The sequence below is a fragment of the Candoia aspera genome, chromosome 2 (genome assembly GCF_035149785.1).
Source record: "Candoia aspera isolate rCanAsp1 chromosome 2, rCanAsp1.hap2, whole genome shotgun sequence".
Taxonomy (NCBI): Eukaryota; Metazoa; Chordata; class Lepidosauria; order Squamata; family Boidae; genus Candoia; species Candoia aspera.
Genome location: NC_086154.1, coordinates 146,817,459 through 146,845,395, shown reverse-complemented (window position 1 = coordinate 146,845,395; position 27,937 = coordinate 146,817,459). Strand labels below are relative to the sequence as shown.

The following is a 27,937-nucleotide window of genomic DNA, read 5'->3' as shown; positions in this document are numbered from 1 at the left end:
TAGCTTCCAAGAAACAGGTGGCTGTGCAGCCAGTCCTGGTTTTCTCCTAGATGCCCAGTCCTTCGATCTTCTCTTTCCAGTATGCCACCTTCTTCTCGCCACCTTCAGTTCTCCAATTTATGGCATGGAAGGAGTTAAAACTCTTTCCTTGTGCTGGGAGATTCCTTCCCTTCATTGTGACGTTAATGCATTGGCCACGCCCCTTCGGAACGTTCATACAAGATGGTGGATTTTTCTCTCTGACAGGTAGGAAAGCGGTTTTTCTTTCCTTCTTTTGCATTTTCTTTAATTCCGCTGGTCTCGTTCAGCTCCACCCCTCGGCGGTAGACAAGTGGGCGAGTGGACGGCTGGAGCGTGCGTCTTCAGACATGTGCAATGGTGGCCCCCGTGTCATTCTGGACTGAGGTAAGAGTCAGGACTGCTGTTTCCCCCGCCCCCGTTATGGTATCTTCCCATGTAGTGGGAGCCCTAAAGGGAACAGGAGGTGCTTCAGTTCACCCTTCCATCCCCCTCCAAGCCGTCTTGGCTAATCCTCGCCCATTGCTCGCTTTAGGATCGCTTTTGTGGTGCGGGGATCCGCGAATGCCCTCGAGGCCCTTTTCCCGTTAGCCTAAAGGAGCTTCTCCGGCTTGAGCAGGTGAACGGGGCGTGACAGTTCCTGGGCTCTGTTGCGTTTGGGGGGCTGGTTCAGGCAATCCAGCGTCGCGCTGGAAAAAGGTGTGACGGATCCTGGCCCAGTGGTTAGAGCAAGAGTCCAAACGTGCCGCTGTAACCCAGCCTCCGTGCTTCAGGAATGCTGCCGAACTGGCCTGGATGTGGCCGTCGGCTGTGGTTTCATTGACAGGTCGGTGGTTTTTCTCTTCCGCAAGTCTCCCCACTCACCTTGCCATGGATTCCTTTCCATAACTAAGTCTGAGCCTCAGCTGGAACCGAGGGAGCCCGGCCATCTACTGCAGCGTTCCCTCTGTCTCAGGATGGAGATGCCTAGATAGAAACAGCAGCCCCAGAGGTATCCTCCTGCTCCTGCTCCTGCCTGTCAAGGAAGTGCTTATTTGAAGAATTTCCCTTGGTTCACCACCAAGAGGTAAAGAGCATTTAGGTAGGGCCACGGTTGGGTGTGGCCCAAGACACCTCGATGAATAGACATCCTAATGGCGCTTCTGTCTGTCAGTGTGGGCCCTGGTCCAGGGGAAAGAGTATTTGTTTTGGTTTTTTTTAACTACAGTTTATATGGCCCTCTGAGAGCCAGTTTGGAGTAGTGGTTAAGGCATCAGGCTAGAAACCAGGAGACTGTGAGTTCTAGTCCCACCTTAGGCACAAAGCCAGCTGGGTGACCTTGGGCCAGTCACTCTCCCTCAGCCCTATGAAGCAGGCAAGGGCAAACCACTTCTGAAAAACCTTGCCAAGAAAACTGCAGGAGAGTCCAGGCACTCTCCAAGAATCAGACATGATTGAACAGATTTTAAAAAAATATATGGCACTCTAATCCAAACAAGGCTCTTAAGTGCCTTAAACAATAGTACAAACATCTGAATAAAAATAACAGTCAACAAAGAGTCACTTGTTTGTGGCAAAACAAAACAGTGGCACCCAAGACACAGCCAACAACTTCCAACCCCATAGCAGGAGGTCCCCCTCATCACAAATCTATTCCCCAGATGCTTTGGAATAACCAGGTTTTAATGGCTTCCCAAAACACAGTGGTTCTCCTAGGCCAGTTTCCTTGCAGCAAGGGCATGTGCTTGAGGGCATTTCAGTGTGCATAAATAGTTCATATGAATGGGGCTTCCATGAGAGAGGACACTGCTGTGTTGCATCTAAGCAGCCTATGAAATTGGTCCACCTGAGCCAGCCACTAACTTTGCTGGGCCATTAGAAGCTTTAAAGAGTTTATTTCTTAGAATAATAAAGCTGAGAAAGAAACCCCTAGTCTGAGAAATAAAACCTAATATGTCCAAGATCCTGCAAGGTAAAAACCCATAATAAAAAACACAAATGGCATCCATGCAAACCAAATTAAAATGGTTTAGAGTGAGTGACATCAAAGGATTTGTCTGCATGAGCCCCCTCAATTGCCCTCAAAAGAGTGGATGTTCACTTGATGTTCAGTGTGGGGAAGAAGAAGGCATCTGTATGGGTTGGCTGTATTCTCTCCTATTAGCTAGTACATCTACTGAGAAGGATTGGGATGGTGAAATCAGAACCAGGGGTTAATCGGCAAGTGACCTTGTTTAACTTAGGCTGCTATTCTGTTTGCAGCACCTGCATTTCAACACTGAAGAGATCTTTGTGAATGAATTTGTCTTCACTCCAGTCCTCCTTTCCTTTTAGTGTTAATAAGGAGAAAAAATATCTGTACAAAGATCTGCCTCCACTCCAGACGCAGCTGTGTCTAAGCAGAGACTTGGCTTGATTGACAGGTGCAGTGCAACTTCGCTCCTCTCTGCTGCCAGAAACGAAGTATTGGGGTATATCTGAAATCTGCAGGGCTGTTTCTCCTCTGGCACTCAAGACGATGCACAGAATGTCTGCTGGACCCCCTTGCTTTTAGATTGGGGTGGCAAATCTGTAACTCTCCAGTTGAGTTTCCAGCATCCCTTAGCATTGGTGATGCTCTCTGGGGATGTGAGAGTTGGAAGCCTTCAATAACGGCAAGACATCAGGTTGGGGAACTGTTTCCTTTATGACTGATATGCTGAGAATCTTTGTTTTATTTTGTACTGATGATGGATTTTGTATCCTAATCTTGATTGTAAACTGCCTTAATTGGTTTTAATGGGAAAAGGGGTTGTGATTATTGATTACAAACAGATTGAAGAAGAGCTATCAAAGGGACATTTATCCTATAGCCAGTTCCTTCTTAATTTGGGTGAATCTTGTAATTACCTTTTCCACTCAAACTCCTGTCTTGCATTTCTACTTTGGGGTTGTAGTTTGTTGCTTGTGATACCTATGATTAACATGGACTTGAGTGACAAAACTGCTCATTTGTTTCTTTCAATAGAAAACTCCTTGTGTGGATGCCTCCCACATCATTAGAGAACAATTTGACAGCAGAGCACTTTCATTTAAGGAAAGTAGCTGCTGAGGGCTAGGCTTTAAATAGGAGCAAGTCCCTAGAGCTGATGCAAACTAAGAGGAAACCCTTGGACAAAGAACAGCAGGGACATTGGATTTACCCTTGAGGGTCTGTGACCTGAGATAGAATTAACCCTGATTTATTTGCGTATGTTGTTCCCCATGGACTAGTTCGACTGGGAGCAAGTGAGCTATAAATATGGGTTCTGTGCATCTGTGTGACTACCCACAACATTTTCTCCCTGAGGAAGAAAATATCACTTAATTAAATACTGTCAATTTATCACATGATCTTTAATGTGCTGGTGGTGCCCTCAGAGCCATTATTCTCCCATTTAATCAAACAAGTGACAAATGGACCTTGATAAATAGGTTTTCTAATGTGCTGTATAGCATCCTCCCCCAAACTGATGTCCAACTTCAGTTCCTATCAGCCTTAGCTGGCATGGTTAGAGATGATAGGAGATGTAGTCCAAGATCTGGAGGGTACTAGGGTGAAGGAAAGGGACTTACGAATTAAGGGATCAGCTGTCTTGCAAAAGTTGGTAAATACTTTGTGAGTGAAGTGATGGCTTAGTAGATGGGTTTGTATAATTAATGTGTAATCTCTTTATACAAGAGGATTTGGCTTCTCTGGCCTCTGTCATCTCCAAATGTAGTCTTTCAGTGCTTATAGACTAGTCCTATTTTTCTGTAAAGCTTCTTGCCATTCTTCTTTGGGGCCGGACAACAACTTCTAGGCAGCACAGAGAAATTGGCTGACTTAAACTGTCCCAGGTTCTACCACAGCTGCAGAAGTTCTGTCTGAATTGCACTGTTGGTCAAGACTTCAGGTAGATTCTACAGCCTCTTGGTCCCTCACATAATGTCTGGGGGCACATGTTCCTGCTGATACATTCCTTGGCTGCCATCACTGTCTCTGCCCTACCTAATCTATAAGAGTGACCCTGACATACCTTCAACATTCCAATTGTCCCCCTGGACATTTATGGATTTGGGGACTAAAAAGGGTTAAAAAGGAAGGGGAAGGGAATTCCAAAAAAGTGGGGGAGAGGAAAGAATAAGATGGTCACTTTTTTTCTACTCAATAGAAGGGTGGAATAATTTTATCCTTTCTTTTTCTTATTCTTCCTTTGATTCTTTATACTTTTATTGTATTTAAAAATTCTAATATTTTTTTTTTTAATCCAAATATCCGTGCCAGCCCAAAACAATTGGAAACCCTTGCACTACATCTTAACACAACAAACCATAAGGGTCTGTGAGGAGCAGACCAGAACAGATTCTTCAGCTGATAGCACTGAGTGATAAATCTACATTCATAGTAATGGGGCAGCAATTTCCTCCCTTTTTTTTTTTACCAGATCTCCATAATAGTTATTTAGACCTACTATGGTGTATCCATGATGCAATGAATATTCACTGAACACAGCAATTAGGGAGCATAAGGACATCAAATGCTGCATTACATTGACTCAGGCTACTGATTCATCCAGCTCAGTATCTGCACTGATTTATAAGGCCCTTTGGGTTTTTTAAGAACGTTGTTTTCTAGCTTTATCTGGAAAGACCGAGCATTGTGTCTTAGCCTGTTGGGAATTATAATCCAGCAATACCTGAATACACAATGGTAATTCCATTGAACTTGGCATGGGACTGACAAACCCCAGCATTTGAAAGTTTGAAATGCTTCCGGATCTGTCTCTTGGCCAGCCAGGATTAGTAAGGCATGGGCCTCACTGGTGAAGAGGTTGAGTTAGAGCACAAGATATGTACTGTCCCCTCTCCCCTCTGGTCATCCGGATCTCCCCACAAGAATGGGAGGGGTGTGAAATAATACTCCATTCAGTTTTCCTATTGGACAGTTTACTGCTGGTTATGCTTCAGCTGGAGTTCAGTTATCCCATACACACACTGAGATAGGTAGATGTAGATAGAAATACAAATACAAATAACTTCTGTGAAGCTGGGAATGCAGATTAAACAAGTCTCTCTTCATTCGATTTGCCTGTTTCAATTGACAGGGTGGAAACAAATTGCCGTCCTCCAGTGACTGGACATATTCTGTAGTATTGTACGCTATGCACACAGGTGAAAGTGCCTCTCCTATATCCATTGGGGTCTGTTGTCTGTCTGTCTTCCTCAGAATCGCCCGCATGAGGCGCAACCTACACTCCTCTGGCTCTCTCTCCAATGGCTTATCTTCACCTTCTCCAGATCGAGACCCTTCAAATGGGGGTAACAGTGAGGACATCCTGCCTTTCCCAGGTAGCCTGACAACAGTGATCGCTTCTTGCAGGAGAAGATTAGGAGGGAGAGCCATGGCTGAGAATCGGAGCACTATTAAGGTGGATCTTCCCAATCAACAGCGAACAGTGGTGAGTTGGCCATTCAGACAGCTATGCAGAGCAAAGGATCTGGTGCTTCCTGTTGATTAAAATGTTTGGCATCCTGTAAGACAGGACACAGACCCTCTCAGTTTCTAGATGTTTTTGGACTACAGCTTCCATCATCTCCTGCCTGGCTAGCTAGGAATGATGGAGTCCAACAACAACCAGAGTCTCAGGTTCTCTATCTCTGCATGAAGATGTTGAATTATGACCCCACCCCAACTTTAGCCCAGCAGAATCATCACTCTTTTCATGTTTGTTTACCTTTTTTAAGGAAAGAAAAAAAAATGGAGGTAGAGAATGAGAGAATAGCAAACAGACAGAAAGGGAGAGAAGGAAAATCTCAAAGAGGAAGAGTGAAAGAGACAAAGGAGGACATATGTGGTAATAAATATATGTAGTTTCCATTGTTTGCAGGTTGGAGTTGAAAGTACATCTTGCTGGCTTCTCTTATAATAAATCAGCTGCTTTGTTCTGTTCTTTAAAAAATAATCAGCTTCTGTTGTACCTTAATTATATGGCAGTGTTCTAAAACCAACAAGAATTTATTTTGTAATTTGTCTTGATTGGTCGAGTTAAACATTTAGAAAAATAAGCTATAAGTAATTTTAATAAATGCTCAGCCAAAGACTGAACAGGATGAGAACTACATTTTTATCTGTACTAAAAGGGAACCAAGGCTGAGCACAACTAGTCAATGAAAGCAGGGAGCCAGATGTGTTCCCAATCTGGCATTTATGAATCATCACAACTAAAACTGAACCAAAGCTAGCACATTAAGAAAATAAAGTTCTGCTAAAATTTCAAGCTGTGGATTTCAGCTTTGAAGTTTCTCTTTAAAATTTGATCAAGCATGAGCTCTATAGATTTGTTAGCTATTCTCTTTAAAAATAATTGTTTTAGGTACTTAATACGACAGGGTCACAAACCATCATTGATAAATCATTGATAAAACAACTCACCCCATCATTCATGATCTTCTGGGATCACAAGGCATCCCCAGTGAAGAGTAAATTCAGGCCACTTTTGCTCACCTGCTTTTCACCTGAAACCTACAGGTTGAGACTTGGAGGCACGGTGGAAAATTTGGCATAACAGAACAGCAAAACATAGGAGCCAAACAGATAAAGGGGCAACTTTTTTGGTATTTGCTGAGCAGCTGGATTTTATGCTTCCTTCAGATGTGCTGATGGATTTCAAGTATTATTACATGTTCAGTTCAATTGTGCCTGTCACCAAAAGTGTTGAACGTTATCCTATTTCAGCAAGCACATGCTGCAAAATATCAGAACCAAATATAGAGGTAAGAAATGCAACACATCAAATATTTAGCCAGCCTTGAATATTAACATTGGAAGTGAGGCAGGGGGGCTAGGTGAGGAGATTTAAGGGCACAGGATTTGATGAACCCAGACTCAATATGGCTTTTCCTTTTTGCAACAAATTTCAGGATCACTGCAGAAGCAATGATTAAGACCAAGGAATTGCTCAGATAGTCCTAGGGCAAACAGGAAGTACTCAACTGGATACATTCATTGGCTGGCTTAGGTGGAGAGGATCCATCTAACGTCTACCATCGTTGCCAGGAAGATATTCCAGTTTTCATAGCTAATACCATGAGGCAGCTGTAGAGAGCAAGATTAGGCTGATTTTGTGCTAGCACCTGCATATCTTTTGAATTTTCCTTCTGTAGCCACTGAGAATTATATTGATCTACTGAGAGAAAAGATATACACTGAAAATATACAATCTTGGAGCTTTGTGTTTAAGTAATGGGATTTATAGCCCTTTGACAGCAGAGATCTGTTCTTAGATTTAAAGTGCTTTTTTAAAAAAAATTGGCAACATCAGGGACTTTCACTAACTTAAATATTAATGGCATAAGATTTTGTGGGCCATTGTCTCTTTCACCATGAAAGCTAATAGCATTTATTTTTATTAATCACAGAATTTGTAGTGTATGCCATCCTATCCCAAAGCTCTGGTGTTACCATCAATAAAACATATGCTAAACAAATAATTTATCCACTAACATTAAAAAAAACCTAGGAGCCAAATTATATAGGGCTTTACAGGTTGGCACCAGCACACTGAATTGATTTTAGAAATTTGTTGGCGATTAATGCAGTGCTTGTAAAACAGTTGTTATTCTGCTAAAACTGTGCTAACCCTCCAAAAAGCAGACAATTGGACTTTTTAGCATCTATAGTTTCTGGGTGGTCTTCAAAGGTAGCCCAGGTAGAGCACACATGAGTTACTGTTGCAAAACCTTCCTGCTCCAAGAAGGGCCACAGCTGGCAAGCCATCCGAACCTGAGTAGAGGCCCCTCTGGCCACTACCTCCACCTGCTGATCAGGCAGAAGCCATCACTCCAGGAGGACACCCACATTGTGGACCTTCTCCTTCAAGAAAAATGCAACTAAGCTCAACATAAGAGCCATGATCAAGCCAGAGTGGCCACTCACAAACAGTATCTTCATCCTGTTAGGATTCGATTTCAGCTTGTTTAGTCTCATCCACACCTTCTCCAAACACCAGATAAGGATCTCCATTGCATCTCTGACTTAACCTGGGCTTGAGATGTATAACTGTGTCCCAGTCTGTGATGGGTTGTTTGCCTGCACAGGAAAACAATTGGTAAGAGCATCATCCAGTTTTGTGACCCCAAGCCTACCAATTCAATATTCCTCCCCATTCAGCTTCAATAATCAGAATCCATAGTGGCTAAGGTTTTGGGCTAGAAACCTGGGGATCATGAGTTCTAGTCCTTCCTTAGGCATGAAAGCCGGCTGGGTGACCTTGGGCCAGTCACTCTGTCTTAGCCTAACCTCCCAAACTAATGGGTGACTTCTCACATAGATGTTAAATAACATGGAGGAGATAGCTGGGCCTTATGGAGCAGCCAAAGGACGACGACTCCTCCCCCTTAATTACCACATGGAACTGGCTGCTCAGGAAGGTGCAGAACCATTATGAAATAGTGTCCCCCACTCCCAAACCTTGCCAGGAAGGCAGTCCAGGAAGATACCATGATTAGTGGCAATAGTGCCAAGAGGTCTGATAAGATCAGGAGGGCCACAGATGCTCTATACAAGTCCTGACAGAGGTTATCTACCACAGCAATCAGTGTACTGTACTTTCCATCATATCCAGGTCTGAATCCTAATAGAAAGATAATGCACTTCCTCTAGGACCCTCTGCAACTGTTGCCATAATAAATGCGTTAGTCATTACTTGCCAGGATTCTCTCTTCCTTCAGTAAACCACAATGGATTTCATTTTAGCAGCATTATTTAGGGTTGTGATTTCTACTCTTGTTCAGATCACCAGTAGGCTGAGATCTATATTGTAGGAATCAGGGAAGAGGAAGTAGAGTTTAAAACCAGATAGAACCTCAGTGGAAAATAAGAATTGAAGGACCAATTTGGCAATATGATCCCGTTCACTACCTTGATCACTTGACTGTTCTGCTGCTTCCTTCTAGGTCACTGTCCGGCCAGGTATGACTGTATATGACTCCCTAGACAAGGCCCTGAAAGTGCGTGGACTTAACCAGGACTGCTGTGTTGTCTACAGGAAAAGGGGTGATGGGTAAGTAACCCCAATGAGGAGGTTGACATGAGAAGGAATTGGGGGAGCTTTGAAACATCAGTTGAACTAGTTTGTGTAGGACCAAAAGCTGTCTCCTACCACTCGTAAAAATGGGCTGATCATCTTCAGTTTGTCTCAGGCTCTGTGGTTTTTGCAAGCATTGCCCATAAATAGCATAAATAAATACCCAGAAACAAACTCCAGGTGGGTTTACATGTTGTTGCAAGGAATTACTCACAGGACTAAATGTCTGCATTCTAGTAGCAACCCCATCTCTAGCTTTTAGTAGTTAGGCTGTGAGGCTCTGGGTTTTAGTTGTGAAGAGAAAGGAAGAGGACAGTCCAGTCACTGAAGTATGAAGTAAGCACAGTTTTGAGATTCAGACTGCTAAATCTGGAGTGTGAATTTGATCCCAAATTTTAGAGTGAAGAAGGGCTTGCTTTGCAAGCTTCTTCCCAATTAGCCTATTTGCCTTGTCCCTATTCCGCATAGTCTTCCCTCAAGGCCCACTTTCTCTCCTTTAGGAAAGCTTCCCCTTCAACCAAAGGCACACTTGCTCTCCAGGCATATGTGAGATTCTAATTCCACCTAACTTGACAGTTCTGCCTTCTTTCACAGAATTTGTGTGCAGACGTTTGGCAGGTTTTGCATTCTGAGCTATTGTAATATTTGTCAACATGCCATAGTGAGATCAGAGCTTCTTCCATCATTGCCCCAAACACAGTACAGGAAAAAGCAGATAGAGTGGAAAATACCTGGGGGGAAGATGTTCTTGAGAATGTAGAACAAAGAGCTGAAATAGATTTGAAAAAAAGATGCCTGTTTCCCACACTGCCTGCTGAGGATGGTTTACCCATTAACCGTTTTGCTATAGTAAGGTAATATTTGGGGCAAAGGGGAGGATTTCATGTTTTGGCTCCCAAAATCTGCACCCTGTGTACTAGTGACCTACATGGAACTCACCTACATGTGGGCACATTTTAAATGTTGGGGGTACATGTCCTTCTCTCTAAAATGGGTTATTTTGCCCTGAGAACCAAGCATAGACTCTGATTTCATTGCTGAATGGGGAGGATTATTAAACTGGTAGGCCTGGGGTCACAAAGCTGGGTGGTGCTCTTACTATCTCCTCTTTTTTCCTGTGCAGGCGAAAAACCATCACAGATTGGGAGACAGACTTGGTCAGCCTGGAGGGGGCTGAGCTTTCTGTAGAAGTTCTGGAGGATGTACCTCTTACTATGCACAATTTTGTGAGTCCTTCAAAACCCTGCAAGACCGTATTATTTTGCTTGGGTGGCCATAGCCCTTTTCCGGGATACTGTATAGAATGGGTGGGGGAATCTGCAGCCCAGCAAATATTCTTGGACCAAAGCCCCCCTCGTTAATGTTTGTGTGTCCTATCGGCTGGCTGGGAGTGATGGGAACGGGAGACCAGCAGTACTCCTGGAGGTTTCCCATCAATATGAAAATGCTTTAATTTCCTCTGCCCCCAAGATCAACTACAGCACCTCAAGGGTCCTCTGAGGTTACTCTGTTCAGCAGAATCACCTGCTCTTTACCAGATTGCACCATCAGAGCCAAGAGCCTTAGAGGGCTTTTGATAGTCTGAACTGATTTGTTTCTGAATTGTTATGACTTTGGGTAATTTTTCTAACTCTCGTCACATACTCTCTCAGCCTACTTAAGACCCACAGGCATATACCAGCCTCTCTTCCTCCACTGCTTCACTCACATTTCTAATCCACTTCTTTGGACAGGTCCGCAAGACCTACTTCAATCTGGCCTTTTGTGATTTCTGCCTTAAGTTCATGTTCCATGGCTTCCGCTGTCAAACGTGTGGCTACAAGTTCCATGAGCACTGCAGTAGCAAAGTGCCTACAGTATGTGTGGACCTGGCTACAACCCACAAGCCGTGAGTATCCCTCCCTTTGGGGCCATCCCTTTCACCAGCAGTGAAGACCAGCTCATAAAACCGGTCTCATTTGCTTGGTACTAAGGACACTTTCTTTCCCCTGCAGTGTTTACAGCCATGAATTGTTGCAAGACAATGTCCCCGGTACCCTTGTCCAGCCTTTCTACAAACCCACAACCTCCCAAGCAGTCAGGTAAGACTCTTGTTCATTAGACAACTGTGTTGGGGCAGGTGATCTGGAAATCTCCACCAGGGGGCTTTACGAAGCCAGAGAGAACAATGCCTGATTTGCACTCCACCTTTCACAATCTAGCAATCTCAGTATGTATTGGAGATTACTAGATTGTGAAAGGTGGAGTGTGTAAGGGTCGCCTTGTCGTGAATAACTCGCAGACGCTGAGTTACGAAAACAGTTTCTGGGTTTATTCAGAACAGGTACAGTCCAGGTAAGAAGCCGAGAGTAGCGCGGCATTGTAACAGGTTCAGATATATTACCTTGTATCCGCCAGTGTTCCTCCCCCCCACCGTTGCTCCGCCCTCCTTCCCGGAATTCCTTAATTGGTCATGTCCGGGCCGTTGGGTCTGTGACTGCGCATGTCTTGACCTCGCCCTACCTGTCTCTGCCCTGCTCGTTGTCGGGACAATGGTGTTGATGGTTGAGTGCCGGCTCAGCCCCTCTAAGGTATTTCCAGGCTATCGCTTTCTATTGTCCTACTAACTACTTCTCCTTTTCCCTATGACTAAGACTTCCTTTTGTCATGTGGGCGCTGCCATGTTTTGCCCCATGGCAGTGCACTCGTGACAGAGTGCAAATCAGTAATCTCAGTATGTATTTGTTGGTGCAATGTAGACTAGCCTCCTCGTGGTGCACCCTGGGCAACGTGACTTGTCACGGCTAAATAGTCTACACATCTGGCTGCTGGACCTCACAAGGATTTCCCAGCAAGAAAAAGCAGCATGAACACCGAACTGCTATGCCATACGATCAAAAAAAAAAAGTATGTATTAGGACAGCAGCATGGTCACTAGAAATCCTTGGAGTCATTATCCCAACACATCTGAAAGCATCCAGGGAACTGTAGATAATTGCAAGGGGAGGGCACATGCTAATACATCACCAAGTCCTTCTGTTGTGCTAAGGGTTCACACATCATGCTAAGATGATGTAATGTGGTTTATTTGGTGTTGGCTTAGCATATTGTATGAACCCGGCTATTATTTATTTCAAACCCTGCTTATTAGTTTAGCATGATGTGTGAACCTGGAAATGAACTAAATCATCACCAACTGATCATATCTGTCAACTAAGAGGAAAAAATACAGACCATCATCGGGCAAATTGCGACCCTGTCACAATACATGCTTGAGAAGTTCAAGAAAACGTTGGTGGTATTTATATATTTTAAAGGGAGCAATTCCTTGATTTCATTTATGCAGGAGGGAAATGTACACCCTGCTGAAAGAAGAATGAAATTCAAGGAGAACTCACATGACATATTTAAGAATAACTGTGTAGTCTTAATATTTAAGTATTTTCATTTGGAAAGTGAATAACTCTGGACTTCTAGGGAAGCAATGACAGATGGAGGCAATGACTCACAGGAAGAATTCTTGTAATTCATTTCAAAATCTTATTTGAGGTCTATCTGGCCCCTTAGCCCATTTATAACTTTCCAAAATCAATGTTCTAATCACCCTTTTTCTGTTCATTCCAAAATAAGATTTAAGCCCTTAAACTTATCTAAAACTTATTTCATCAAGGATGGAAGGAAACTCACCCAGTGTAATAAAACTTGCCTTTCTAAAGATTCTTAATATCCAGAAAGCTGTTAACAAGCAATTTCCAAAAGTGATTAAGAAAGGAAGTATGTGAACCCAATATCCTTACGAAGGCTTCAAACTGCGGCTGAGGCAAAGATGGTTATTCCCTTGGCTCCCAGAGCTCTAAATCCCGCCTGAGACAACTGTCTTATGGTCTCTTCATGGGGAGCAACTGTATGGAGCGCTTGTGGGCAATCCTGGTCCTCTCAGATTTACAAGAGAGACATGTTATAAAGGAGTTCCTGAGAAGAGATAAAGAGAAAATGGCAAGAAATCAACTTTTGGGACACTGTATAAAGGGAATAAAGCTCAAGATTCTTAAATGGAAGAAAAACAAAGTTGGTTTATTTGACCAAGGAGATTTTATACACTGTGTGTGTGTGTGTGTGTGTGCATTTGTTTCTGGTAGCTCTTAATGGACTTTTCCTGACTAGGACTGAGTGACAAGGTTTTAAAGATTTGTTTATAGATAAGAGATGATATGGGAAGAATAGATCCTTTGTTGTATTTTTAGAGAAAGTGATTAGTTACTGTGTTAAAAATAAAGTAAAGGAATATAAAACTGGGTTACTTGATTAAGGTTAAAATATATATGTTTCTGGTAACCTTTAATGGGCTTTTGCTGACTAGGATTGAACGACGCTTTAATTTGTTTATAGATAAGAGATGAGATATGAGAAGAAAAGATGTTTTTGTTGAAGTATCAGAGAAGATGATAAGTTACTGAAATTGTTTGTCCTTGTCTTGATGAAGGGGGAAGTCATTTCTTTCTATATCTTTTTTATTTTTTATTTTTTCCTTCTTTTTCTTTGCACTTTTTACTTTTTATGTTTTTCTTAGTTTGTATTAGTTTTTATCTTTGTAAATTTCAATAAAATTATTTTTAAAAAAGAAAGTGAATAACTCTTATCCTCCTTTTCCTTTGCAGCTCAAACAAGCAGTCACCCCTCAATCAAGACACCTTCAACTTTCCCAGCCTTCCTGGCGATGGGCGCCTGCAACGGCACCGCTCAACTTCCACCCCTAATGTCCATATGATCAGCACCACCAGCCCTGTGGACAGCAGCCTCCTTGAGGTGAGGCCCATCTGTTCCTGAAGCAGGAGCTCCTCTCTGAGATGTTTCTCTCTTTCTCAGGTTATTTGTGTCCACTAAGGGTCACCTCGATACAAGTACCCATAGGGCTTTGCAGGAAGTGTGGAATCCAGAGACTGGTCTTAGTGAGCCAACATCTATTGGCCAAAATTAGCCTAGGTCTGACAACATGCGAGTTTTGCAGCATACTTATTTATAGGTTCATCTCCTCAGGATACCTGGTACCTTTTTAAGTATCTTTATCTCCCAGTTAAGAGATCATAGGTCTCAAAAAGAGAGTAGGCCTAAAAACTGGGTTTCTTATTCAGACATGAGGTTTGGGGTCCTTCGTACTGATCCATCAACCTCCGAAAGGTAGACCTAAAACTTAATTATTCTGATGTAGCTTACCTCACTGGATTTTGTCATTTGTCTTTTTTTTAAAAAAATACTTGAATTCTGATTTTAAAAAAGCATCTTGAGCTGGTATCTTTCAGCCTATAGGTCAGGGTTTCTCAGCCAGGGTTCCGTGGAACCCTAGGGCTCCATGAGAGGTCACTAGGGGTTCCCTGGGAGATCAGGATTTATTTAAAAAATTATTTCGAATTTGGGCAACTTCACGTTAAAGAGGTAAGTTTCATCCTTTATTTTTAGTTTAAGAACACTGCTAATGCCCATAATACAGGCCTACACATGAAAGGAATGTAATCATTTTGTAACTTCTGGCCTATATTTGTGCCTGAATGTGCAGGGGTTCCCTGAGGCCTGAAAAATATTTCAAGGGTTCTTCCAGGGTCAAAAGGTTGAAATAGGCTGCTATAGGTGGATTCTACTCTGTTGAAATGGTTTACCATACATTTCCTGTATCTAGAAAATTAGATGAGGGAAGTCAGGGTTCTAAATTAGTTTGGTGAATCCATGACATTCTACTTTTTATGTAGAGAAGATCCTTCACCCAGTCTGGCTTTCTCTGGGGATGGGATTGAACATAGAAGTATTCACACAGGAGCCTTCTGAGATTATATAATATAGTCCGATCTGTTTACTGTCTCAGTATGAATTAGGCCTAATGCTTTGCATAAAAAGTGATATCAAGGTGCAAGAAAGCCACCTTGCTGTGTTGAGAGCCCAGGTCTATTTAGACAGCCACTGAGCACAGAATCTTCCTTTTCCTTTTCCAGATCATATCCAGGAACCATAACACAGAGGGTGAGTTTTTCAACAAAGTAGTAATTGAATGGGATGTCTTGGTGATGGATGGGTGTTCTGTGTGGGATGCTCTGTGCTATAGCCACCAAGTATCAGGGAGCAGGGATAATGATCTCCAAGAATGATTTTTGCTAGCATTCACAGTCTTTCATGGAAAGGTTAAGGGAGAACAGCATCATGCAACAGCAGCTGCAACAGCTTGCTGTCTCACATGCAGAGATTTTTAATATTAACAGGATCAGGTTGTTTGTGATGCGAAAGATTGCTGGAGATCCAGATGATTTACCACCATAGATGACAAGCATATGGTTCTCTAGATGAAGGGCTGCAGCTGTTATCACCTCTGACCATTGGCTGTGCTGGCAGGAACCATTAAGGTCCAATAGTATCTGAACAGCCTAGTGTAATGATTGCCTTATCCCAACGAAGTCAGTCTCACCAGGGATTAGTGAATAAAACTGATTTATTGAAAGGATAGTATGCAAATACGAAGAAAGCTGAGAATAAGCAAAAGCGCGCCAAATACAAACTAAAAACCCTCGCCTCCAAGCCGATCCCGCCCCCCACCCCAACATCGCAACCACCCCCTCCCAGCACTGGCAAGCGTCACACATCTGCCTGGGAAAGTAACTTTGAATACATGTCATAACCCAAACACACATTCCTTCAGGGCAGCACAGAGATAACACCCTGGCAGGGCTGGAATTCCCCACCCCGCAGATGATAGACACGGATCAGAAACCTGACATGCGAAACGTTACGATGTATGCAAACCATTAGAATGATGAACATGACATATCGCCCCCCTTAAAGAAACGAAACGAAATCAAGGAGCAGGTTTAGCGGGATAAGCAGCGTGGAAATGGGCAACCAGAATAGGGGAGTGAACATTGTGGGCAGCAACCCACTCAGGATGGGGGAAATGCTTCCAGCGAACCAGGTATTGTAAGACAGAACGACATCGTCGGGAATCCAGGATTTCTCTGACTTCAAAGTGTTGCTGACCATCAATCATGATAGGGGCAGGAGGAGGAGGTTGTGGATGCCAGCGGGCTGATTCGTTGAAAGACTTAAGGAGGCTGCAATGAAACACAGGGTGCAAGCGTTTAAGATTTGCAGGCAAATCCAATTTAAAAGTAACAGGATTAATTTGAGCAACAATAGGAAAAGGACCAATAAATTTAGGTGCCAACTTTTTTGAAGGTTGTGTAGACTTGATGAATTTGGTGGAAAGATATACCTTATCACCCACTTGGAAAGGTGGTGAGGTGGACCATTTGGAATCTGCATGCTGTTTATAAGTGGCTTGGGCATCAGTAAGCGCCTGTTGTATTGTTGGCCAGGCAGCTGCCAGGCGTGCAGCCCAATCAGCAGGTGAAGAGGGAGGGGGATGCTGGCTGAGGCAGTTCTGGGATCGGGACAAAGTCACGGCCAAAAACGGTATGGAATGGCACCTGGCCAGTGCTTTGATGAACAGCATTGTTGTAGGCAACTTCAGCAAATAGTAGGAGGTCAACCCAATCATCTTGCTGATAATTGACAAAAGCACGCAAATATTGTTCAAGTGTAGAATTGACCGCCTCCATATTTCCGTCAGTCTCCGGGTGCGATGCAGTTGACAATGCCTGGTTAGTACCCAGTAATTTCATAAATTCCTGCCAAAACTTGGACGTGAATTGTGTGCCCCTGTCCGTCACCAAGCGGGCGGGGCATCCGTGAATTTTGTACACGTGTACAATGAAGAGGCGGGCCAGCTGTTGTGCAGATGGGATGGAGGTACTTGGGATGAAATGGGCTTGTTTAGAGAAAAAATCTTTTACCACCCAAATGACAGTTTTCCTCTGGCTAGGAGGTAAATCAACAACGAAGTCCATAGAGATCTCCTCCCAGGGGCGGGAAGGATTAGCCACCGGTTGTAACAAGCCCTGGAGCTTTCCCACTTTTCATTTAGAAGCAGCACATACTGGGCAGGAACTGACGTATTCTTTGATGTCGCGCCTGCGCGTTGGCCACCAGAACTGGCACCTAACCAGATGAAGGGCCTTCCCAAACCCAAAATGCCCAGCCACTCTGTCATCATGGGATCATGACAGAATGGTTTTGCGCAACGCCTCAGGCACATAGAGACGATCATGCTTCCATGCAAAAGCCTGTTTAAAAGTGACCTCGTTGAGGTTTGCTTGCAACCAAGTGTCAGTTTTCAGCTCGGAAAGAAACTGTTGTTGCAAGTCTGAGGGAACAGGCAAGCGAGGTGAAACTGAAGCGTCTGTTCGCTGCGCTCAAGTTTGGCTGCGACTCACAGCTGCCAGACTAATTTGGGGCTCTGTCCAGAGAGTTCCCACTACATCTGGCACCGTACTGGCATCCTGAGGCTGGCGCGAAAGTGCGTCAGCCAGGAAGTTGGTTTTCCCAGGTATAAATTTCAGTTTAAAGTCAAAACGACTAAAGAATTGAGCCCACCTAATTTGTTTTGGGCTCAGTTTACGAGACGCAGTCAGTGCCTCCAGGTTTTTATGATCAGTCCAAACCTCGAAAGGGTGGGTAGCCCCCTCCAATAAGTGACGCCAGCTTTCCAAAGCAGCTTTAACAGCAAAAGCCTCTTTCTCCCAAACGTGCCATCTCCTTTCTGTCTCTGAAAATTTACGGGAGAGGTAGGCACATGGCTTTAACTGTCCGAGGTTGTCCTTTTGCATTAACAGAGCTCCAATTGAGAAATCAGAAGCGTCCACCTGTACCACAAATGGTTTGTCAGGATCAGGATGCTGCAGAATGGGTTTGGACGTAAACAGTTGTTTAAGGGTCTCAAAAGCCCTCTGGCATGCGGGTGTCCATTTTATCAGCACTCCCGGATTTTTCACCCTCTGTGTATCTCCCAAACCTTTAGTTTTGAGCAACTCAGTGAGGGGTAGCGCTATCTCCGCGAACCCCTGGATAAAGGGCCGATAGAAATTCGCGAATCCAAGGAGACTTTGTAGCTGCCTACGCGTGCATGGCGGCTCCCATGCCAAAATGGCTTCAATTTTAGCGGGATCCATTTCAATTCCCTTATCGGAAATCCTATAGCCCAGATAATCAATTTGCGATTTATGAAATGCACATTTTGACAGTTTAGCATACAATTCCACCTTTCTCAGTTTGCTCAGTACTTGTCTGACTAGATATACATGTTCTTCCATCGTTTCAGTATATATTAAAACATCATCTAAATACACCAACACCCCTTTAAATAGGTGGTCATGCAAGACCTCATTGATCAGTTGCATAAAAACTCCTGGCGCTCCCGCCAATCCAAATGGTAGCACTTTATATTGAAAAGCACCCAAAGGACAATTAAACGCAGTTTTCCATTCATCCCCCTCCCGTATGCGAATACGGAAATACGCCTCCCTCAAGTCCAGCTTAGAGAATATTTTCCCCTTTGCCAGATGTGTTAGCATATCTTTTATCAGGGGCAAAGGATATTTATTTAATATCGATACTGCATTGAGCCCACGGAAATCTGTACACAGTCTCAAAGTGCCATCCTTTTTTGGTCGAAACAGTACAGGTGCGCCTACTGGAGAGCTGGCTGGTTCAATGAAACCCCTAGCTAGATTTTTGTCAATGAACTCTCGTAGTGTTGCCAGCTCCTTCTGGGTCATAGAATAAATTTTAGGGCTAGGCAATTTCACATTAGGCACAAATTCTATGGCACAGTCAATTTTGCGATGAGGCGGCAGCTGATCCGCCTCTTTTTCACCAAACACATCTGCAAAGTCCTGGTATTGCTCCGGCAGCCCTTCCAGTGGCTCGAGGACTTGCAGAGAAGTGGTTGCTGCCCGTCCCACCTCGTTGTCGTCTAGTTGGTCTTTAGCAGGGGCTTTATAAAATCCATCTGCGAACGTCACCGTTCGATGCACCCAGTTTATGGAGGGATTTTGCCGTACAAACCAGGGCATCCCTAAGATGACCAAAGGTCCCCCTACCGGTGCCACAATAAACGGTAATTTTTCCCAATGGCTGCCCATTTGCAATGCAACCATCCCGGTAGAGTCGGTAACTGGTTTCCCCCCTGCCATGGTTCCGTCCAACTGGGTAAAGATCATTGGCCGCTTTAAAGGGAACGTGGGTAACCCCAATGCAGTAACCATGTCGGGGTGCATCAAGGACCGTGAACACCCCGAATCAATCATGGCCCACAGTTCTATAGTTCAGGTGCTGGACCCCAACTTCACCCTAACGGTCAGGGTAGGGAAATCCCCACTCACCGAAACATGGTCGCGCCCATCTTCTTCTTCTTCCACCTGCCCCACGGCGCCCTTCAAAGCAGGTGGCTGGCGTTTCCCGCTGGCTCCTCGGTCTCCTGTCCCCTCTCCTCCAAAGAAGGGGATGCCTTCAGGTTCCGCCTCGGCCAGGGCGGCTTTCATCTTCCTCGGTAGGGATGGCGATTTCCCAGCCGGTTTAGCTGGGTGATCCTCGGCTCGTCTTTTTGGGCATGCCGCTGCTTGGTGCCCTTCCTTCCCGCAGCGCAGACATTGTCCCTTAGCAAAGCGACGCTCCCTCTCCTCTTCCCACGAACGCTGGCTGGGTCGTCCTGAAGAGATCGGAGCGTGGGCGCTTTTGATTGTTTTGCCTTGCTTTACCGCCTTGCCATGTGCGAAGGTTTCCAGAGCGTTTTCAGCACTGCCCGCTAGTTGAATCCACCCATACTGTCCTAACAACCAGGAAACACACTGAGACAAGGAACTGGTCTCTAATATTTATTGCTAGTACTTAACAGGAATCCTAACAAACTGAAGAAGCGTGGGAAAACCCAGACATATAACCTCCAAGGGTTAAGGCGGTCCCAATCTGTGTCTCTTTGAATGGCTGAACAATTCATCAGTGCTACGCATGCGCTTGACAGTCTGGATGGGAGCCCCCTGCTCGCCATCCTTACTCATGACACATACAAAGTCTTTGGGTCATCACGCCCCAGAGCCCACCGAAGGACCTCAGTTTCTAGCCCATCTTTAAACAGCTCTACTAGGGTAGACTGGGACCAATCCTCAACTTTTCCGGCCAGTGCTTTGAATTCTAACGCATAGTCTGCCACTGAAAGCGACCCTTGGGCAAGATTCTTCAGAGCCCGTTTCGCCCTTTCTTGTGCCAGAGGTTCCTCAAAGTGTTGTTTTAGCGCCCACAGGAACTCCTCGAAGTGTTCTAGCTCTGGGGCCTCTGCTTGACACAGCTGGATGTACCAATCTGCCGCCCTCCCCTTCAGCCTATTTGCAATGGCATTGATTTTCCCCCTCTCGGAGCAGAAGCTCTGCTCCCAGTTCTCCATGTAGCTATTAGCATTGGTAATGAAGAAAGACAGCTTCGTAGGGTCGCCATCAAACTTCACAGGAAAGGGGGGGGTCTCGCCGCCTCCAGATGTTCGGCTTTTCCAGTAACGTCTAGGGTCCTCCTCCCTTTCGCTGACTGTCGGAACCAAGTCCGACCTCTTCCCCGCGGAGATGGGGGTGGTGACTCAGGGTTGGCGCTCTGATCCCTAGCGCCCTTTCGTCTTCCCTCAGCCGACCCCGACTTCCTACGGCTTTCCTTTAGCATCACCGCCAAAGACTCCAACTTCTCCTCTAAAGCCTTCATTCGCGCGGGGGTGACCGATTCTTCGGCTGCACCGGTTACCACTACCACTGTGGGTGACAACGGAGGTCCTGGTTTCCGGACCTCTTGGGCGTCCCCTACAGCGGAGTCCTCGTCCTCGTCCCCCGTTCTATATTCGGCCCCTGACGTGCCCGTCGTTTCCAACGTTACCAACTGCTCGCCAGGTTGTAGACCCAGCTGTTCTCGGCGTGCCGCCCTCTCCGCGCGGGCGCTCCGGGCCACCCTCACTGCCGTGGTGTCCGGCTCCTCTTCAATCCACTCGGCTTCTCATAGTACAGACATCGCTAGTGCTCCCCATCACAGGTAACCTGGCTAGGGGCTAGCGGGGTAAATTTTTTTATGATTCTCAGCTTTATGTAATGATTGCCTTATCCCAACGAAGTCAGTCTCACCAGGGATTAGTGAATAAAACTGATTTATTGAAAGGATAGTATGCAAATACGAAGAAAGCTGAGAATAAGCAAAAGCGCGCCAAATACAAACTAAAAACCCTCGCCTCCAAGCCGATCCCGCCCCCCACCCCAACATCGCAACCACCCCCTCCCAGCATTGGCAAGCGTCACACATCTGCCTGGGAAAATAACCTTGAATACATGTCATAACCCAAACACACATTCCTTCAGGGTAACACAAAGATAACACCCTGGCAGGGCTGGAATTCCCCACCCCGCAGATGATAGACATGGATCAGAAACATGACATGCGAAACATTACGATGTATGCAAACCATTGGAACGATGAACATGACACCTAGTTTCCACTCCTCTGCAGTCTGCAGAGATTGGTGTAAGTCTTTTCTAAAGCCAGTTTAGAATCAAGCTTTCAGTTATAGGAAAACTCAAAAGTATGCTCTAATATGCAGTCTAATGTTGCCACATTAGTATTTGCCCACTTTTCTAAGTTACAGACAAATTCATGGGAAGGCGAGACAATCTGTGAATCAGACTTAGAGAAGACTTTTTAGTAACCTTGTATCTCTAAAATCCAACCATTCAATCATCAAAACCTAAAACCAAGACTTCATTCTTTTGCATTACAAGCAAATAGCCCAAGAGCAGCTTCCGGATGGAAACAGATCTAGTTACAGTGTTTTCCCTTCTCAATGCTGTCAGTTTAGCCATTTGTGCCAATTCCATCAATTTAATCATCCAGTCCTCCGTTGAGGGAACTTGAGCATCCTTCCATCTTTGAGCATATAAAAGTCTTGCTGCTGTTATCATCTATAAGGACAGAGTTCCATGTTGCTTCTCAAGCTGTTGGTCCATCAAACCCAAGAGCAACCAACAGCTCCGGTTTCAGTGCTGAAAAAGGTCAGAAGCCACTGGTCTGATACGCTTTTTTGCTTATTCCTGCACCGTTTTAGCCTTTCCTGTTTCTTTTTTAGACTTGTATTCTGTCAGTCTTATATCCTGCATTATGTGCCTTAATTATATCTTGAACAATTAATAATTTAAAAGAAGAGGGGAAAAAAGGACTTAGAGAAGACTTAAGTTAGTCCCACTGATTTTTGTGGTTGTTCTCTGTTTTACCAAGCCCGGATTCAACCTGTAGCATGATATTACAAATGTGTTGTTACTGGACAGACCCTGGCTGACAATCTGTGTCTTGTATGTGCAACTGGAATTAAGCCATACTTTGTGACGATGAATTCCATAAATTAATTGTGCAGCATGTGAAGAAACCATGCTCTTTCATTAGTCTGGAGATTAACATCAATCCAGTTCCTGAGATGATCCTAAATTCTGTTACGAGAGGGACAAAATCTGACTTTCCAATCTATGCTTTCTGTGAATGCTTTTTACACAGCCCTTTATTTTTATTTACCTTTTTTTATATTTGGAAGCTTCTTAACAATAAAGAAGTGGGTGTCTGTAGCAGTTGTCTATGTAGGAGTAAAGTCCTCTTTTCCTCTCATTGCAGCAGTTAGTGGGCCTGATTTGCTTCCTCACACCCCGCCAGCTCCCCCAGTTTCCAGTGTACCTGCTGTTTCTCCTGGTCGACGTTCCCCACATCCCAAATCCCCAGGAGAGTCCCCAAGAGAGCGGAAGGCCCCTTCTGAAGACAAGAAGAAGCCTGTGAGTACTGAGGTGGGAAGGTGGGTAATTTGGCACGTGCTGCTTGACTGTGGCCATTTCAAAATGGTAGCCACAAGAAGTGATAATATCTATAGCCATCAGGTAAGCACAGTACCAGGGAAGAGTAATGTCTGGGCTGTTTGGGTGGAACAAGAGGTGCTACAGAGTTGATACCAAGGGTTTTTGACAGGAGAAGTATGGGGAACAGTGTGTCATTGTGGTGACAGCTGGCACTGTGGCTGCAAACATTTTGTCTTTCTCTATGGCTCTTCCTCTTCCTTGGTCCCCCTTGCTTCCCATAGAAATCCTTGGGCTATCGGGACTCAAGTTATTACTGGGAGATTTCCCCAAATGAGGTCACCTTGCTGAAACGCATTGGGGCTGGATCCTTCGGCACTGTTTTCAAAGGCCGCTGGCATGGGGATGTGGCAGTCAAGATCCTCAAGGTCACCAACCCCACCAGTGAGCAGGTGCAGGCCTTCAAGAATGAGATGCAGGTGCTCAGGTAGGCCAAGGACTTGCATGATCTGGCAGCCATTTGGAGGGAGGCACCTTGCTGAGCTAAAGACCAACCCTGGAGACTTTGCCTAGGAAGCCTTTGACTTCTGTTTCATTCCTTCCTTTCAGGAAGACACGTCATGTGAACATACTGCTCTTTATGGGGTTCATGACTCGCCCCAGCTTTGCCATCATCACCCAGTGGTGTGAAGGCAACAGCCTTTATCAGCATTTGCATGTGCAAGAAACACCACTGGAGATGGTGCAACGGATTGATGTGGCCCGACAGACAGCACAGGGCATGGAGTGAGTGTAGAGGCATCAAGCCCTCAGGCAGCATGTTTTTGAACAGCGGTTGCAAAGGAGGAGGAGCGCAAACCATAAAAAATGTTGCTGGTTGTGGACTATTCAGAGCCACTCAGCTAACTGCTATGGAAACCTAATAATCCATCAGAGTTTTTAAGAATAATAAATAATATATTTATTTATTTATGGCACATCTTTCAAAAAACAACAGTTCAAGTAATCATAATTCTTGAACCAATAACACTTTAAAAGCATAACCACCCAATAAAAATCCACCAAATTACAATCAGTAAAACAGCAGAACTAATTAAATGTGCTACCAAAAGTGCAGCAATCCAGCTAAGTAATGTAAGAACTCTTGCAGACCATGATGAGGATTGGCTTTTTGAGATCCAGAACCAACCTTGGTGCTGAGGTTTCAGCCCAAACTGTCTGCAACGGTTTTCCCTACCAAGCATCTTCCAGTTACTTGGGGCTGCAGCTCCCAGAATGCCTAGGTTGGGGAAGGGTGGCCTACAATATTCCTGGTGTTACAGGCAGAGCCTAGAGAATCAGCACCTGTGCTGTAGGATTGTGTTAAACTCCACCACATCCAACCAGCTGTATGCAGAGGTCATAGGATGCCACTGAGTTTGTAATAAATTAAGTATCACAGATGGAGAAGGGAGTATATGTTCATGTGGTCTAAACTCTCAGAAATGGATCTGATACAACAGAAATGGCCCTGTGGTAAATGGTGAGATGCATGAATCAGGGAACATTAAAATTCAGCTAAAAAGAGAATTCCTTACTCCCTATAGGGCATGCCCAATATACATGCGTGCAGGCACACAGAGGTGTGGGAGACACACCTATAAATGATTATGCAAAGAAAAGGTCCTGATAACTCTTTGTCTCTTTTCCACAGTTACCTTCACGCTAAGAACATCATCCACCGGGACCTCAAATCTAATAGTATCCTTCTCTGGCAGCTCTCCAGTCTGGGGTGGGGATCCTTGTTTTTGGTGGTCTGAGCGAATTAGAGTTACCTGAGCGCCAGCATGTCAGAGTAATAAAAAGAGGGTTTGTCCCACATTGCTGGACCTCCAAAATTGTCAGTATGTGCAAGATACTGCATGAGAGAATAGTTAGACTTTGGAGAGTTGAGGTCAGCAATAGGATAGCTGTACGAGTTGGGGCTTCTTATTGGACGAGCGATAGCCACTCAGGCCAAGATACCTGTGAAATTCCTTTACCTACTGCTCCCAGATATCTTCCTGCATGAAGGCCTGACGGTAAAGATCGGTGACTTTGGCCTTGCCACAGTGAAGACACGTTGGAGCGGTTCTCAGCAAGTTGAACAACCCAGTGGTTCCATCCTCTGGATGGTGTGTATGTTGGGAGGCAAAGTTTTGAAACAGGCCTGGGTTGGAGGAGAGAAGAAGAGATAGGTAGCAGAAAACAGAAAGTGCATTTTCTCTAGAAGACAGAAAAAGAAAGGTTTGGCTTACCCCACAAGCAAATCTTAATGCCTTCCCACTGGACTCCCTCAGGCATCTGAAGTGATTCGAATGCAGGACCCCAATCCTTACAGCTTCCAGTCAGATGTCTACTCCTATGGAGTTGTTCTCTATGAGCTGCTCTCCGGGACCCTTCCGTATAGTCATATCAACAACCGGGACCAGGTAAGGAAGGAAGGAAGGAAGGAAGGAAGGAAGGAAATGCTGGGACTCAATGGGGTCCAGGCACATTCTGCGCACTAACTCTTTCTCCAAATGCTCCTCACTGGCTATTCAGTGTAGCCGACAGAAGGGGCTCAAGTGCTGTCTCAAAGCAGCCAAGGTCCTTGCTGGGTCTTCCCATCTTCTACCAGTGGTCCCATCTCCCTCTGAAATGTTCTTGAAGGAAAGACGCTATCCTATCCAGACAGAAAGTCGCCCTTCTACTAGAAAGTTCATGTTCAAAAATGGGCCTGATCCAGCCCAAGAGATAAACATACTGGAAAATGCCTCCGATGCCTCCCTTTGGGCCATGGCGTGGAATGCTGCCAACTCCTCCATTCTAAGCTCCCCTCGCTACTGGTCCTGTGACCCAAAGTGACACTATTATTGAGGGGTTGGAAAGAATATCAGAAACCATGCTTTGCATAGTTTCCCTGTGTTGTTTTTTAAATAACAATACATCTTTCTTCTTCTTCCAGATCATATTCATGGTGGGTCGGGGGTATCTGTCCCCTGACCTTAGCAAGGTGCCCAGCAATTGTCCCAAAGCCATGCGCAGGCTAATGAGCGATTGCCTTAAATTCATGCGTGAAGAAAGACCCCTCTTCCCTCAGGTGAGTTTGTAAGGGGTTGGGATGCCAGGCACTAGATGTCTCAACAGAACATAAGATCCATCAATCGGGGTGGTGTTTTACCTGGTCCAGAATTCTGATGGCCAGCCACACATCTCTGAGAAACTCACCAGCCAGATGTCATGGCAGAAGGTATCTCCAGCATCTGGTATTCAGAGGTACAGTGCATCTGCACATGGATTTGTCTGTTCCTCTTTTGAAGGTGTGGCATATTTTTTGTCATGATAGCCAGTAGACAGATCTTTGGAAGATAAAGCAACTAAACGTAATGGCTATATACTTCATACAGGATCAATTTCTTTGACTTTTGACTGCTGGGAAATGCAAGCAGAAGATACTATTATTGCTCCTATCTCCTGCTTTGGTGGACTTCCCAAGAGGTGCTGGATTAGAATGAGCCTTCAGGCTGATGCTGTACAGCTTTTCATACACTCTTGTCACATCAAATCCCTAAGTTAATTATGAGTTGTATAAAGAAATGCTTTATTTCATGCATCCCAAAGCTGCTAATGTGGAATTTCATTAAATGTTATGAAAGAGAAAGATAGACCTTCTCATCTCCATATATAACTATATAAACTGCTACCACACCTGACCTCACTTTCATGTTTTCCTTCTTGGACTTTTGATTCTGGGACAGGCTAATGAGGTTGCCCTGTGTCTCTGTGTTCTTTTTAACCTATAACTTCTCTGTAAAAACAAAACTCCAAGATCAGAGAAAACTAGAGACTTGGAGCTATATAAATTATGCAGATCTTCATATAATGTATATCATTCTACTTCATGGAGCTATGGAGAGAGGGAAAAGGAATAGTGTATTGAAACAATAAAATGTGTATTTACACATTTTCTCTCTTAGACAGCCACACACAGAGAGACAAAAATTCTGCTGAGTTTCCATGGCCTTCATTTTTTGTGCCTACTGAATAGCAAGCCAAAAGGATGGAATTTTGCTTTTCCAAAAAAGGCAAAGGGAAGCTGAGATTCTGTGCATGCTCTGACAGCTTTAGTGCTCTTTTTACTGAGTCACTTTCATGGCTAGGGCTCCAGAGCTCAGCTCTGCTAAGCTAGCATTCTGTGGGAAGCTGGTTCTGAATGAAAACTCCTTGTCTTCTCTTTCAGATTCTGGCCTCCATTGAGTCGCTTCAGCACTCTTTGCCCAAGATCGAGCGCAGTGCTTCTGAACCTGCACTCCATCGGGTGGCCCACAACTGACAGCTTTTGCTCTGCGGCTCTGCAGCTGATGTGAATGCAGACAGTGAGGCGGCTGAAGGCCACACACTCCTCGAGGCCAGTAGCTGCTGTGCTCAGCCCATCCTGCAAAGACAGGAGCCTGGTGCAGTCGGGGCAGCTGGCATTGCATTGTCTTCCCCATGCCAATGGACAGAGGGCATCTTGGGCTCCACAGAGGAGTTTTATGTGGACTGGCTTCTATTCCGAGCCCAATGGCTCCAAGGAATTCCCAAACAGCAACCGCATTGTTGTAATGTGCCCACTGTAAGGTGATTTGGGCTCCATCTTCTCCAGGAGCATTTTTTTAAGGGGCTCAACCTGTTTCAGGAATTTTTGTTCATTTGTTTTGAAAGTTAGAAGGAAGGTATAAAAAAAAATGATGATAATTAAAAAGAAAAAAAGCAATAACAACGAAAGTAACTACAATGTGGGATTCCCAGTCATTCCTTATAAGAAGCAAAATGGAGAATTATCAGGCAATGATATCATAGAGGACTAAACCCTTTCTGGTTTAGGGACTTCTTCAGGGTGTTCCTCCATTCCCTTCAAATTACAGATCTCAGGCTGCATCAGCAAAGACGTCTTGCTAACCAGTCCTTTGTTTTGATGGCTTCTGGAGAGTAAAGATTTGCAGTACTTGAAAGGAAGATGCTGCTAGAATTTTACCAGAATCTCTAGGCTTTGGTATCCTCCCAATAATTAATGTTTCTGATTTTTCCCCCTATTCCAAACACCAAGGCCTTTCATGTACATGCACTAAAATGGAATAATACATTTAGTGAATGTGGCAA

At 44.7% G+C, this 27,937-nt stretch overlaps 1 protein-coding gene across 5 annotated transcripts; it reads left to right on the top strand.

The window, feature by feature from the left end:
• The first annotated feature begins 190 nt into the window (after nucleotides 1-190).
• ARAF (A-Raf proto-oncogene, serine/threonine kinase) lies at nucleotides 191-27,937 on the top strand. Of its 5 annotated transcripts, XM_063294066.1 has the most exons (18): nucleotides 232-246; nucleotides 845-1,084; nucleotides 2,260-2,420; nucleotides 5,225-5,456; nucleotides 8,953-9,059; nucleotides 10,207-10,309; nucleotides 10,817-10,971; nucleotides 11,078-11,164; nucleotides 13,721-13,868; nucleotides 15,047-15,074; nucleotides 22,623-22,777; nucleotides 23,080-23,282; nucleotides 23,405-23,581; nucleotides 24,489-24,535; nucleotides 24,830-24,948; nucleotides 25,114-25,245; nucleotides 25,761-25,895; nucleotides 27,036-27,937. In XM_063294066.1, exons 4-18 carry the CDS (start codon nucleotides 5,235-5,237, stop codon nucleotides 27,126-27,128), a joined length of 1,911 nt encoding a protein of 636 aa, XP_063150136.1. In that variant the 5' UTR covers nucleotides 232-246; nucleotides 845-1,084; nucleotides 2,260-2,420; nucleotides 5,225-5,234; the 3' UTR covers nucleotides 27,129-27,937. The 5 variants fall into 5 exon arrangements, with proteins under 5 accessions (XP_063150137.1, XP_063150136.1, XP_063150138.1 ...); XM_063294068.1 differs by lacking the exon at nucleotides 2,260-2,420; XM_063294067.1 differs by lacking the exons at nucleotides 845-1,084; nucleotides 2,260-2,420 and having other exon boundaries at nucleotides 191-246.